Source organism: Microcaecilia unicolor, chromosome 6 (assembly GCF_901765095.1).
Source record: "Microcaecilia unicolor chromosome 6, aMicUni1.1, whole genome shotgun sequence".
Classification (NCBI taxonomy): Eukaryota; Metazoa; Chordata; class Amphibia; order Gymnophiona; family Siphonopidae; genus Microcaecilia; species Microcaecilia unicolor.
Window position 1 is genome coordinate 161,287,179 of NC_044036.1, and position 14,247 is coordinate 161,301,425.

The window sequence follows — 14,247 nt, forward strand, 5'->3', positions numbered from 1 at the left end:
CTTAGCGAGTTGTGCACCTAAATTCTAATCAGTGCCAATTAGCACTCATTATTGCTTAAGTGCTGTTATCAGTGCTCATTAGCTTGTTAAGCCAATTCAGTTATACGTGGTGTTATAGAATCCACGCTGATTTTGGCACCTAAATCAAGCCCAGCACTCTGTCTCCAACAGCGGCCAATCCAGGCCCCAAGAACCTGGCAAAAACCCAAAATTTAATAGTGATCAATGGACTTTTCCTTCAGGAATCTGTCCAGACCCCCTTTAAACTCAGCAAGGCCAGCTGCCGTCACTACCTTCTCTGGCAATGAGTTCCAGAGTCTAACTACGCGCTGAGTAAAGAAAATCTTTCTCTGATTTGTTTTAAACCTACCACATTCTAATTTCATCTTGTGTCCCCTGGTTCTATTATTGTTAGAAAGTGTAAACAAACGCTTCACATCTGTCCGCTCTACCCCACTCATTATTTTGTAGACCTCTATCATATCACCCCTCAGCCGCCTTTTCTCCAGGCTAAAGAGTCCTAGCCGTCTTAACCTCTCCTCATAGGGTAGTTGTCCCATCCCTTTTATCATTTTTGTTGCCCTTCTCTGCACCTTCTCCAATTCCTTTATATCTTTTTTGAGATGAGGCGACCAGAACTGAACACAATACTCCAGGTGCGGTCGCACCATGGAGCGATATAACAGCATTATAACATCCTCATGCTTGTTTTCCATCCCTTTTCTAATAATACTCAACATTCTGTTCACCTTGACGCATGGTTAGTGCATGTTAACAGGCTACCACAGAAGCACTTTAAAGTGTTTTTGTGGTATTTTGACTGCACGCTAACCCACACATTAGCGATTTTTTAAGAAATATTTTGGGGAGGTGTGTGTTATGGGCAGAGAGTGGGCATTCCCACGTTATCCAGTTAGCACATTACGATTAGTATGCATTAACTGGGTAATGCAGAGTTTAATGTGAGAGGCAGTAAGTTCTCCTACGCTAATTTGTTGCTGGTACCGTGCGCTAAAGGTCACTGGGCTAATCCTTGAAAGTAAGGCCCTAACCCCATAATTCTATATATGGTGCTCAAAGTTGCGCACATAAAGTTGGGTATGCGGCAAAGAGCATGCAAGTTAATAGAACAATGAGCCAATTAGCGCTAATAACTGGGCGCTATAAATTAATGGTGCTAATTGACATCAATTTGAATTTACATACACATGTTTGTACTCAGTATTCTATAACGATGCGTGTGTGAAAGTTTATGCGTGTATCCAAAAAGGGGTGTGGCCTTGGAAGGGGCATAGGTGGGTCAGGGGCGTTCCTAGAATTTGCGCACAGTATAATTGAATAAGGCAGATCTATGTCTAATGATGTAGGCAAGAGGATTTCTACCAGGTTTCAGTTGGTGCTAATCCTTTGCCTACGATTGGGTGCAGATCCGGATGCTAAGCGCTATTCTATAAAAGGTACCAACTTTGAGTGCCATTTAGAGAATAGTGCTTAGTGTGCATCTTTGTTTTTTTTTTTTAATAGAATTTAGTCCTAAATCATTTGCACTAATCTTTTTAAAAATTGAGGAACTCTGATGGCTACAAAAGGCAGACAAATAATTTACTGTGCTAATATACAAGTTTTCCAAAATAAATCAGGATCTGTATTTCTTCAGCAAAAGCCACCCTGATATCATTAGCTTTGGAATGTTCAATTTGACATACTGTAGAGTCAAAGGAAATGTAATCCTAAAAGCAAAAAAAAAATATTAAAGAAAAATTGAACTGTATGCCTACCTTACATGCAACTCGATGTGGACATAATTTACCAAACCCAAGAGGTGGCTGAATACGTCTAAGAAGAGTCACCACGTCAAGGTGCTTTATCCTTCCTCTGCAATGACAGCGCCCCCATCAGTCAAAGATGAACCACATCTTTCATGTAACAATAGGGGGGCAATTCTATAACTGGGCACTAGAAGTTAGGCGCTTAGATGCAGTGCACTGAATGCTAATTCTGTAATGGCGTCTGGGCACCATGATTCTGTTATAGAATACTAACGTAAGTTGGTATCTATGATCCTACATTTAGGCATGCCCACTTATGCCATGTCAATAGCAGACGTACATGTACGTGCCTAAATGCAGCACTTTAGATCATGACCTACAGTACTCTGTAAATTACATGCACAAATGGTGATCTCACCCATATCCCCACCCATTTTCCTCCCCTGCAAATGCCCACTTTGCATTTAGGCACTAAGGGGCCCTTTTCAGGGCCGCCAAGAGACTAGGCCGGGCCCGAGGCAAGGCCGCCCTGCCTCCGCCCCCCGCCGCTGCTGCCGCTCCCGTCACTCCCCCCCGCTGCCGCAGTCTCACCTGCCTGCCTCCACGGCTCCGGGCCCCCTTCATTCAAAGCGGCAGTCGCAGATCGCGTCTCTTCTGGCTTTCCCTCCCTGTGTCCCGCCCTCGTCTCATGTAACTTCCGGGTTTCTGTGAGGGCGGGACACAAGGAGGGAAGGCCAGAAGAGAGGCGATCTGTGACTGCCACTTTGAATGCAGGCGGCCCGGAGCTGAGGAGGCAGGCAGGTGAGCCCGGGGACTGCAGCGCCGGCAGCCTGACCCCGGCGCCGGGCCCCCCTTGGAGGCCTGGGCCTGGGGAATTTTGTCCCCCCTGCCTCCCCCTCTCGGCGGCCCTGGCCCTTTTACAAAGCGGCAGTAAGCCCAACGCAGGCTTACCACACACTAATCTGGAGCTACTGCCTACCCAACACGGGAGCCGGTGGTAGTTCCAGCATTGGCGTGTGCCATTTCCTATGCTATGGAAAATTGGCCCATATTTTTTAGCATGGTGCTAACCCAGCGATAATCGAGCAGTGCCGCATTCTACCTGGTTAACTCCAGGTTAGCGCGGGATCCCTTACTGCCACCTCAGTGGTTTTAAGTCATGTAGTCAAAAGGGGGGGCATGGCCATGGGTGTGGAATGGGTGACTGATGGGCATTTTTGAAATCTATATGTGTCGTTATAGAATACAACCGGTCCACACGTAATTTAGGCATTGGGATTTAAACCAAGTTTTACTTGGCGTAAATGCTCACAACTAAATTTAGTTGCACAGAGCAGCGCTTAGCGTATTCGATATACTGCGCAGAAATTTAGGCTATTCTATAAAGAACTTCTAAATTAAGGCGTACTTTATAGAATATCCTTAGGCGAATTTCATTTCGGCACTGAATTTTTTGGCGTGATATATATAGAATCTAGTCCACGGTGCTTAAAATGGGTGCCCAAATAGTCGAATGAAAGGGTAACTTTAATTTTCTTGTGCTAATGATTTTAGTCAGTCCCAGGTAAATCTTATAATTTTAATCCTGTTAGTCAATGTCAGGGGCACCAGAAAGAGTGCAGGACAGGTTCCTACAGCAGCTAAACTGTATACTATATTTTGTCTTACATTTTATATTTTATATGACCACAAGTTAAGATTTTAAAACACTCTTTCCTGCACTCATGCTGTACTCATGTTTTACACACATTAGTGAGATGCTTGCATGGAGCTCTGATTAATAAACAGCAATGTTTATTAATGAATGCAGTGGCGTAGACACAGTAGGGCCCGGGTGGGCAGGGGAACACCAGTGGCAATGCACATTGTTGGTGTAGCTGGCAGCGATCCCTGGGTCCTTCCAGCAGAAGAGTCCTTTCTGGAGTCCCTGCGGCAGTCAGCAGTGCGTTTCCAGCTGCTGATGCCAGTACTCCTCCCACCTCCTGCACATGCTCAGTTCAACTGACACTTTGTAAGCGGGCTTGGGGATCCCCGCCAGATAAGGTATTCATCTATACTCCTTGGGGGGGGGGGGGGGGGCTGAGAGGAAATGTGTGGGTCATGCCCACCCAGTCTACCCTCAGGCCTACCCAAAAACTGAGGTCTGGCTACACTACTGAATAAATGTGATATAATTTGAATGAGAAACATGGATCTTAAAATTTTTTAAGCACAGCAGCAATTCTATCAAAAGGCACTCACTTGAATGCATACGTATACAGAATACAGGCGCTTTTGTGGGTAAGTGTACAGTTATGTGCATGCTAGCAGAGTGCCTAAGTACTATTCTGAAGTGGGAGAGGGGGTGTTCACATGGACGGAGAATGTGAGGGTTATGGGCAGGCCTGGCGTTTATGCATTCAACTTACAGAATACTGCAAATTATGCACGCCCTTACCGCCTTTGTACGCCCACAGTTCCACCAGGTGTAACTGCAGCTGCCTAAATATAAGGTCCACTGATTCTGGGTTAATATAAGGCCCACTGAAACCGGGTTACACCAATATTCTATAACAGAATCTGGGTATCTACTCTAAGTGCCACAATAGAACAGGCACTCACTGAATGGCATCAGGACCCCTAGAAGGAAGTGCCCAGCTACAGAATCGTTCCCCTCCCCAAATGAAACACTGAAACGTTTTTAACAGTATTGCTCTTTTAATAACATCATAGCATGTCTACAAATACAATTCACCTCCAAATAAAGTTCATCAGGAAGTTACAAAATCTTGAAGATTTACAGAATAAGGAACGACCAGAAGCAGCTAGAATTGAAAAGAGACAACACTCAACCTCCCTTGCCCCAAAGAGAATTATATTACACATGACTAAACTGTGGAAAGCAAATATTCAACCAGAAGCAGGCCACTTCCAGGCCTTATGAACAAAAATCCTAAATCGACTGGAATTTGCCTACCCCACCCCTGTAACCATCAATGAAGTTCAACCTTCCATAATCAAGACCACGGATCATGTTGAATTTTAGATTATGTAGAATTGCAGATCAAATGTGCAGTACATTTTAAAAGAGGAAGTTTCAAACTCACTTTGCTTCTGGATCGTATTCGGACCAGATCCTTTTGAATTCGTCCAAATGATGGGGGCCCAGAATAGACCAATCACGTGTCAGGTAATCAAAGTTGTCCATAATGACAGCCACAAAGAGATTGATGATCTAGGATACAATTTAAATCTGAATGCTTGATTTCTTCACAAGTACAGAAAACAAGTCTTGTGATCATTTTTATTTGAGCATTTTATGCTGAATTCTTTTAGATGAAATACAACATTTATTATAATGCTAACAATAAATATTTTGCATACAGTGAATTCCATTTACAAAGAAAACCAGGGATCAATACTGAAAAGTGCCTAAGCAAATGGCTGTGAATACCAATACTATAAGTGCTTTTTTCGGAAAGGTTATGGAACTTATATTAATAGCCATTGGTTATTACTAAACACAGTTGTATAATAGGGCATCGACATTTAAGCACCATATTTGAGACAGGGGCGTAGCCAGATCTCACAGTGGGAGAGGGCCAGAGCCTGAGGTGGTGGGGCACATTTTGGTCTGCTGCCCTGCTGCTCCCCCCTCGCCGCCCTGCTGCTTCCCACCCACTGCTACACGAAATACCTTGGCTGGCGGGGGTCCTCAACCCCCACCAGTTGAAGTGTTGTCTAGTGCCGGTCTCTGGCACTGCCACATTGCCTGTCCTGCTCTGTTTTCCCCTCACGTCCTGCATGCTCCTTTTAGTGAAATTGAGCATGCTCAGTTTCACTAAAAGGAGCGTGCTGGACTTGAGTGGAAGACAGAGCAGGGCAGGCAATGCGGCGGCACCAGAGACTGGTGCTGGACAACGCTTCAGCTGGTGGGGGTTGGGACCCCCACCAGCAAAACCAGGGGCCCATAGGAAATTTGTTTTAGGGGGACCCAGGCCCCCGTGGCCCCATGTAGCTACACCACTGATTTGAGAGGGTGGTGAGCACTGTTCCCTCTATGCTGAGTGGGAGTCCTCTTCCTAAAGTCCTGCCAGTGAGGGGTGCTGTTTCACTATCACATTTTCAATAATGAGGGACAGGCAAATTCTGCAGGACTCGGGGAACCTGCCTGTTCCTAGAGATTGAAAAGACAATATTGAAGCACCACCTCCTACTGGTAGCAGTGCAGCTGAGGGACTCCCATTCAGCTTAGAGGGAACAGTGGTGGTAAGCCTATTCTACAAGAACATTTATGGAATACTATTGTATGCTACTAAATATAGGCACGCTCATTTAGACCAGGTTTATGGCTAGTGTATATGGCCACACCTAAATGCAGCATTTACTCATGTAACTTTCAATATTCTGTAACTAGTCCATGTAAATGTCGGCCCCACATATGACACGTCCATGCCCCTGAGAACACCACCCTAACTATTATGCCTTAAGGCATTTTAGCACATAATTACAGAAGTGTGATTAGGCATGCTACTGTCATTTATGCGCGTAACTGTATACTTACCCAAGGCAGTATAACTATAACTTTAAGTGCACATATGGGGCTAGATTAATTTCAATTCATTTATTAAAATTTATAATCTGCACTTATCCAGAGTGGAGTACAAAACAACATAATAAAAATATATCCAAAATAAAACATATCATAAATACATACAGCAGTCAAAAAAGGTTATTATAATTTTTGGCCATCTTTTTGGTTTCAGCTGAAAATGACCATGTGTTTTCAGTGGAAGCCAAAAATTTGAGCTTTGTCCCATTTGTCTCCCTCTCTCCCCCACAAAAAGGACTTGCATCAGGCAATTCTCAGTGCTCATCCATCTTCTGATAACAAAAGAGAATTTTGATGAAAATTGACAAATAAAAAGTATTTTTTTTTATTCTACTGTGGTTTAAATTTGTACATAAAAATACACGTTGGACTGATGATGAGAACATAGTGGAGAATATAGTGGAGTGTGAAAACTTCATGCAGTATATGTTCCCATTTTTTGATGGTCTATCACATTTAATTTTTGGGGGGTATATTGGAGGGTGACTGTTGGCCTTTATGAAATCCGCACAAGATAGGGTCCTAAGGGCCGGATTCAGTAAATGTTGCTGAAAAAAATAGGTGCCAGGAAAATTTAGCGTTCAGCATTATTCTATAAAGGGCACTCCGGGATGAACACTCTTTATAGAATGGATGCCTAGCAGGGATTCCCACACCCAACTTTGGGAATGAAGACTTATATAAATCCTGGCGAGCAAGTTGGACATGGATCCCCGGAGTTCTATAACACTGCACGCATTTTATGAAAATTCCCCGACCCGCCCATGCCTCTCCCATGGCCATGCTTCCTTGTGGGTTGCATGCTATAGGATTTGGGTGTCCAGGCTTATAGCACGTAGCCAGTTGAATGCACAACCTCTAACTGGTACCAATTAACATCAATAATTAGCATCTAATTATTGGTGTTAATTGGCTTGTTAATCAATTAGGTTGCACGTGCGTCTCCGGATCATGCCCAAATTTGGGCGTAGATATTTGGCCACCCTTTATAGAATCCAGAGGTAAGGTCCTTCATGGCCCAAGCATATATACAATCTAAAATGAAAGGCAACAATCACTTACCAAAAATGCACAAAGCATGTAAAAGGTGATGAAATAAACAATGGCAAAGTTGCTTCCACAGGTGTACTCTTCCCCCGGATGGGAATCGGATTCAGGATCACAGCGCTTTCCAGGTAGACAGGCCAGCATGATATCCTGCCAGGCTTCTCCTGTTGCACATCTTTTACAATGTGAATAAAACAGGACCCCAGAAAAGTTATATCATTCACCTCTGATGTAATTAATCTGCTAAAATTTTCAGAAATATAGGATGCTTTTATAATTTTACAGTGTCAAAACCTTTTCATCTTAAATTGCTTTGGGTTGAAATCATTCAAGGAAGGCAGTTTATAAATATAGTAAGGGTTTCTGATTTTTGGAATTTATAGTTTGGAATTTTCGGTGCTCGTTTTTGAAGCAATTGGTTATTTTCCTACAATCAAAAAAAAAATAGGGATTGATTGGTATATTGGTGTTGCAAATATTTTTTTTGTAGCTTTTCAGGCAAGAACAGTGCCAGAATTCAAAAAGAGGTGGGATAAATATTATGGATTCCTAAAAGGCAAGAGGATGGAAACCATGAACGGAGCATCTCTACTCAACAGCTGTGAAACGATTGTTGTACTTATGCTACGAAACCACGGGGAAAATAACCTGCACTGTATAGCAGGTTCATTGTTATAGAATAGGGGCACGGCAGGTTGGGCGTGTGCCTAGCACTTATGCACATGGGTTATAAAATACTATCAGCTATGCGCCTAACCACCTGCAGTTAGGTGCGAGCATTTAGCATAAGTGCTCATATCTAAAGTTGGGCGCATACTGCAGATCTTATGCTAGTATTTTGTAATAGTAATTGCACGCACAATTGACGATATTGAATCAGCGCTTACCCCCTAATTTTATAAGTCGCCGAAAGTTGCACTTGCAAATTTGGGTGCACACCCAATTTGCATGCACAATGTAATTGAATAATTAGCCAATTAGTGCCAATAATTGGCTTTTTAACAAGCAATTATTGCCACTAATTAGATTTAATTAAATTTTAACCACGAGTAAAAAAAAAGGGGGGCACGAAAATGGGAGGGTCATGGACGGAAGAGGGGCATTCCCAGCATTTACATTCAATGTTAAACAATAATGGGGATACATATATTTGCACCACATTTTGGTTGGTGCAAATGACTGGGCCTAAAGTTAGGCGCAAGTCCCGGGCATAAGTGCTATTCTATAAACCGCAACTTTTACAAAGCGGCGGTAAGCCCAATATGGGCTTACGACTTGCTAAAAGGGAAGTACCACTGGGCTACCACAGCTGCCCGGCAGTAGTTGCCTCCCCCAGCACGTGCCATTTCTGATGCTGCAAAAATATTTCAAATTTTGTATTTATTTATTTATTTTGATTTGGCTCACACCTTTTTCAGTAGTAGCTCAAGGTGAGTTACATTCAGGTACACTGGATATTTCTCTGTCCCAGGAGGGCTCACAATCTAAGTTTGTACCTGAGGCAATGGAGGATTAAGTGACTTGCCCAAGATCACAAGGAGCAGCAGTGGGATTTGAACTGGCCACCTCTGGATTGCAAGACTTGTGCTCTAACCACTAGGCCACTCCTCCACCACCACCTCAATGGGTGGTGGTAAATGCTTCCCCCCCCCCCCCCCCCCCCCAAATGGCTGCACGGCAAGTGCTTCACTTGAAACACGGTCATTTCTTGAAAAAAAATGAAGACCTGACTTTTACTCCCTATGGTAAAAGGGGGCCTCAGCGCATGTCAAAAACACACATCGACGCCAGCAAAGCCCCCTTTTGCTGCAGCTTCGTAAAAGAACCGTTTTAAGTGCTCCTTATAGAACAGCACTTTTTTCGGTACCGATTTTTTAGGCGTCAAATTTAGAATCTACCTTCAGCGTGCATCATCCTGTCATCTATCAGTAGGCAACCTTTTGAAAATTGCTCCCTATGTCTGGACCCTGTCAGTGGGAGTTGAGAAGACAGGGGAGGGGCTACGCCTTCCCAGTTAACACCAGCTGAATATCAACTCCAGTTCTGTTATTTTATGTATTATTAGGAATTTACAGGAAGTCATTTCCAAACAACTATGGGTCAAGTGTCATGAAAAATCCTTTTTAAATACCTATCTGGAGTGGCCTAGTGGTTAGTGCAGTGGGTTGTGAACGTGGGGGACCAGGTTCAACTCCCTCTGCAGCACCATGTGACCATGGGCAAGTCACTTAAGATTGTGAGCCCACCAGGGACAGTGCAAGTACCTGAACAGTCATATGTAAACCGCCTCATTTTGTGCTTCAAAAAGGGGGGGGGGGGGGGTAAATCATAAATTAAGAAACTAAAACTTAAACCTACCTGAAGAGAAGAAGCACAGCTTGGAAAAAAGTCTGGAAATTGTTGTTTCTGTTAATTGGGGTGTTGTCTTTCAAAGCAACTTTACCAAAAACCTACAAAACATAAGTTTGCAGAATATCATGTTAATTCTGTCCTGCAAATCTCTTGGTAAATTTTAGTTTAAATGAAGGTCTCAGAGTTAAAAGAAGATGAAACCATCCAGATAACAGATCAATTGCAAACGTCATAGGTGAAATAATTGCTTCTAAAATCATATTCAGATATGGCTTCAAAAATATACTGGCAGCATTTATATAATCTATATATTACAGCATTGCATTCTACAGATAAGTCATGGTAACATGGTTTGCTGTTGATGTTATGCTAATAACTTGCTGCTTCAATAGTTCACCCATATTATTTTGGGGTTCTCAATGTTAAATACCATTTGTAATGTGACAGTAAAAACCTATTTTAGTAGCTTACAAGATACATAATTGTAATCATGCTATCTTTTATTCATGTTTTTCACCATAATCAAAACAATTTCAACTTTCTTTGGGTAGTTTTCAATCTAAAAATTTAAGACTTGGGGGGGGTGGGGAGTTATCAACATAGGACCCTGTTAATTAAGATGTGCTAGGGAATACATGGGTGTCTCTAGCATTAGCGTGCGCTAATTTTTAATGTGTGCTAAAAATGCTAGCACACCTGCAGCACGGCTTATTAAACAGGGCCCTAGGTTACCATATGATGGGTTATTTTACAAGTTGTGCTATTTTAGCACAGGGTCTCATTGCATCTTCCCCCCTTAGCCTATGGGCAGGGGCGTAGCCAGACTTCGGCGGGAGGGGGGGTCCAGAGCCCGAGGTGAGGGGGCACATTTTAGACACCGCGGCGCCACTGACCCCCCCTCTGCCATTGCCAACCCCCCCTGCCGCCAACGCCACCACCAACAACTTTGAGCCCCCCCTGCCGACGACTCTGCTGAGAGTCTCGACCCCCCCTCTCGCCGCCAACCTGCAGGACATCAGACTCACAGAAACAGAATGAAGCCTTGCGCCAGAAAAGGACCTCGGCTGGTGGGGGTTGGGGTCCCCGCCAGCAAAGGTAGCCGATGGCGGGTTGGCAGCGGGAGGGGGGTCAAGAGGGTTGTCGGCAGTGGGGTCCAGGGACAAATCTACGGGGGCCCAGGCCCCTGTGGCCCCACGTAGCTACGCCACTGCTTATGGGTGTCTCTAGTGTTGGCATGTGCTAATTTTTAGCACAAGCTAAAAGCGTTAGCACACCGACAGCAGGGCTTAGTAAACAGAGCCCTTGGACTGAATGACAAGTGTAGCTAGCCACAGTCAAATTAATTAGCTAATATAATGATATTTTTCAGTTTCCCATATTCAATTATTTTTATTATCTTGGAATACTTACCTGCATTCCAATAACAGCGTAGATGAAAAACAACATAGCTATCAGCAGAGCGACATATGGCAGAGCCTAAAAAATGAAACAATGCTGTTTTTATAAATCCAGTCAATACAGTTATGCAAATGCTAGACATGTAAGGATACTTATATAACATTAACACTTGACAAAGGGTCCCTTTCACTAAGCTAAACAGGAAGTACCGCCAGGCTACCGCAGCAGCCCGAATGCACTTCCCACCCCTAGAGCACCATCCAGGGGCGTAGCCAGACCGGTGGAAGGGGGGCCAGAGCCCGAGGTGAGGGGGCACATTTTAGCCCCCCCCCCCCAGTGCCACCGCCCCCCCTGCCACTTTTGACCCCCCCCCCCCAGTGCTACCACCCCTTCCCGGTCCCTTTCGACCCCCCCTCCCACCACCAACCCTCTTTGCTGGCACGGGTCCCCAACCCCTACCAGCCAAAGTCCCTTTCAGCACCGGTCTCCAAGTCCGGCACGTTTGCTGATCTGGATTCTGTTTCTGTGAGTCCTGACGTCTTGCACGTTCCTACAGAAACAGAATCCAGATCAGCATCGCGCCGGAGTGGCGCTGAAGAGGACTTCAGCTGGCAGGGGTTGGGGACCTCCGCCAGCAAAGGTACCTGACGGTGGCGGCAGGGGAGGGTTGGCGGCAGCGGGAGGGGGGATCGAATGTGGTGGGGGAGGGTCGGCGACGGGGGAGGGGAGGGTGAAAGCAGGGGGGCCATGGCTAAATCTGTGGGGGCCCATGCCCCTGTGGCCCCGCCTAGCTACGCCCCTGGCGCCATCATACCTGGTGGTAATCGGGCAGTGCCACATGCTGCCCAATTACTGCTGGGTTAGTGCGGGAGCTCTTACCGCCACCTCAATGGGTGGTGGTAAGGGCTCCCCCCCCCCCCCCGAAATAGCCACGCAGCAAGTGCTTTACTTGCCACACAGCCATTTCCTGCAGGAAAGAGAGACTTCCCTTTTACACACCGATGCCAGCGCAGGCCCCCTTTTGACGCAGCTTGGTAATAGGGGCCCAAAGCAAGGAAAGATCTGTACGACCGTACACAAAATCATACACGCAGATGCCCCACTCTACATGTTAAACCTAGTGGACCTGCCACCCAGAAATGCCAAAAGATCAGCCCGCAAATTCCTCAACCTGAACTTCCCCAGCTGTAAAGGACTTAAATATAAGCAGGCATATGCCACTACCTTCTCGTACAGAAGTACACAGCTATGGAACGCACTACCCACAGCCTTGAAACCCATGGACAATCTAACCAACTTCCGCAAATCTTTGAAGACACATCTCTTCAACAAAGCCTACAAAAAGAACCCTTAACAACTCAATTCACTACCCATCCCACTCAAGTATTAAAATACACCTCTTAAACCACCCTATCTAACACTTACTTCTCTACTCCCTCATACATCTTCTGATTATTACTGATTGTATCTGTCATGACTATGTCATAACAACACTCTGTAAGCCACATTGAGCCTGCAAATAGGTGGGATAATGTGGGGGTACAATGCAATAAATAAATAAATAAGAAAGATATTTTATAATTTTGGTAATTGTTGTTATAGAGTTTCATCTCCCTTTATGTAGTATATTTTTATTCATTCATAGTTTTAATCACATATTTTATGTATTATATAATTGGTAGTATTTTTCGTGATTTTTTAAAATTTATTTGTAATTGTGTATCTGTGTATATGTTCTAGATATCCGACTCCTGAGGCAGGGAATTTTATTTCTCTAGACACAGACCGTGTCGGGTCTATGATATCTGGTTTCTCAATAAATATTTCAAACTGCAATCAACCTCTGGAGACCTGTTGCTTGGTTGGCCTACATCCCTTCCCTACTACTCCAGCTGCTCTATTTATGTAACATTAACATTTCTCAAACATCATACTTGACTACACAGATTGTTGAAACATTTCAAAAGAGAGCGCAATGACCATAAGCAATCCTCTTCCATATTCTCTGACAATATGGAATCAATATTCAAAATGAATTATCTACTGAATTCTATATATGACACCCAGATTTGAGTGCCCAAATTTGGGCATGCTTCTGATATGAAAGCAACTTAATTGGCTAACGAGCTGTTGACCATAGATAACTGGAAAATAACAACCAATTATTGATGTTAATAGCATCAATTAGGAATTGCGCATGCATCTGGCAGAACGCTATTCTATAGCCTGGGTGCCTAAATCCAAGAGCATGCAACCCAAAAGGAGATGTGGCCATGGGAGGAATATGGGTGTGAGGCAATCAGAGAGGGTAAAACCAGGGGCGTAGCCAGACTTCGGTGGGAGAGGGGTCCAGAGCCCGAGGTGAGGGGGCACATTTTAGCCGCCCCCCGCCGCAACCAACAACTTTGACCCCCCTCCCCTCCCGCCGCCAACCCTCTCGACTCCCCCTCCTGCCGCCAACCCTCCCCCGCCGCCGTCACCTACCTTTGCTGGGGGGGGGGACCCCAACCTCCACCAGCCGAGGTCCTCTTCTTCCGGCGCAAGGCTTCATTCTGTTTCTGAGTCTGACGGCGACGGCGGGTTGGCGGAGGGAGGGGGGGTCGAGAGGGTCGTCGGCATGGGGTCCAGGGCCAAATCTACGGGGCCCCAGGCCCCCATGGCCCCACGTAGCTACGCCACTGGGTAAAACAGTATACACAAATAAGCAAACAGAAAAAAAGCCCAACTGGGCCTTCAAGACTGGAACAGCAGGAGTCCTTTATTGGTATGTGACCTGACACGGGCCATGCTTCGGCGTACACAACGCTTGCCTCAGGGGTCCGAGTGTAAAATCAAGGTGGGGGACTCCGTGGAAACAGATGCCAGGTCTAGTGTATGGTTCCCCACCGACGATAAAGCTGTAGCTCCAATGAAATGCTGTCAGTGAAAGTAAAACGCCAAAGTGTTCCATAAAGTTGGATGCAGTGTCATAGAATATTGGGCTTCTTCACCCAACTTGGACTCTGGGATTTACACTAGGTTTCAGCAGACATAAATCTGGTAACCAGAAGTGGGCATGGGAACTGGCGCTAAGTGCTATTTTAAAAACTG

The 14,247-nt window shown here is 45.0% G+C and overlaps 1 protein-coding gene across 1 annotated transcript in view; it reads right to left on the reverse strand.

Moving 5' to 3' along the window:
- CACNA1D (calcium voltage-gated channel subunit alpha1 D) overlaps nt 1-14,247 on the reverse strand; it is a 384,574-nt gene that overhangs the window by 57,233 nt on the left and 313,094 nt on the right. The window contains 5 exon segments of the mRNA XM_030205472.1: nt 1,779-1,875; nt 4,856-4,983; nt 7,423-7,582; nt 9,766-9,857; nt 11,170-11,235. Coding sequence (XP_030061332.1) covers nt 1,779-1,875; nt 4,856-4,983; nt 7,423-7,582; nt 9,766-9,857; nt 11,170-11,235 — 543 coding nt within the window.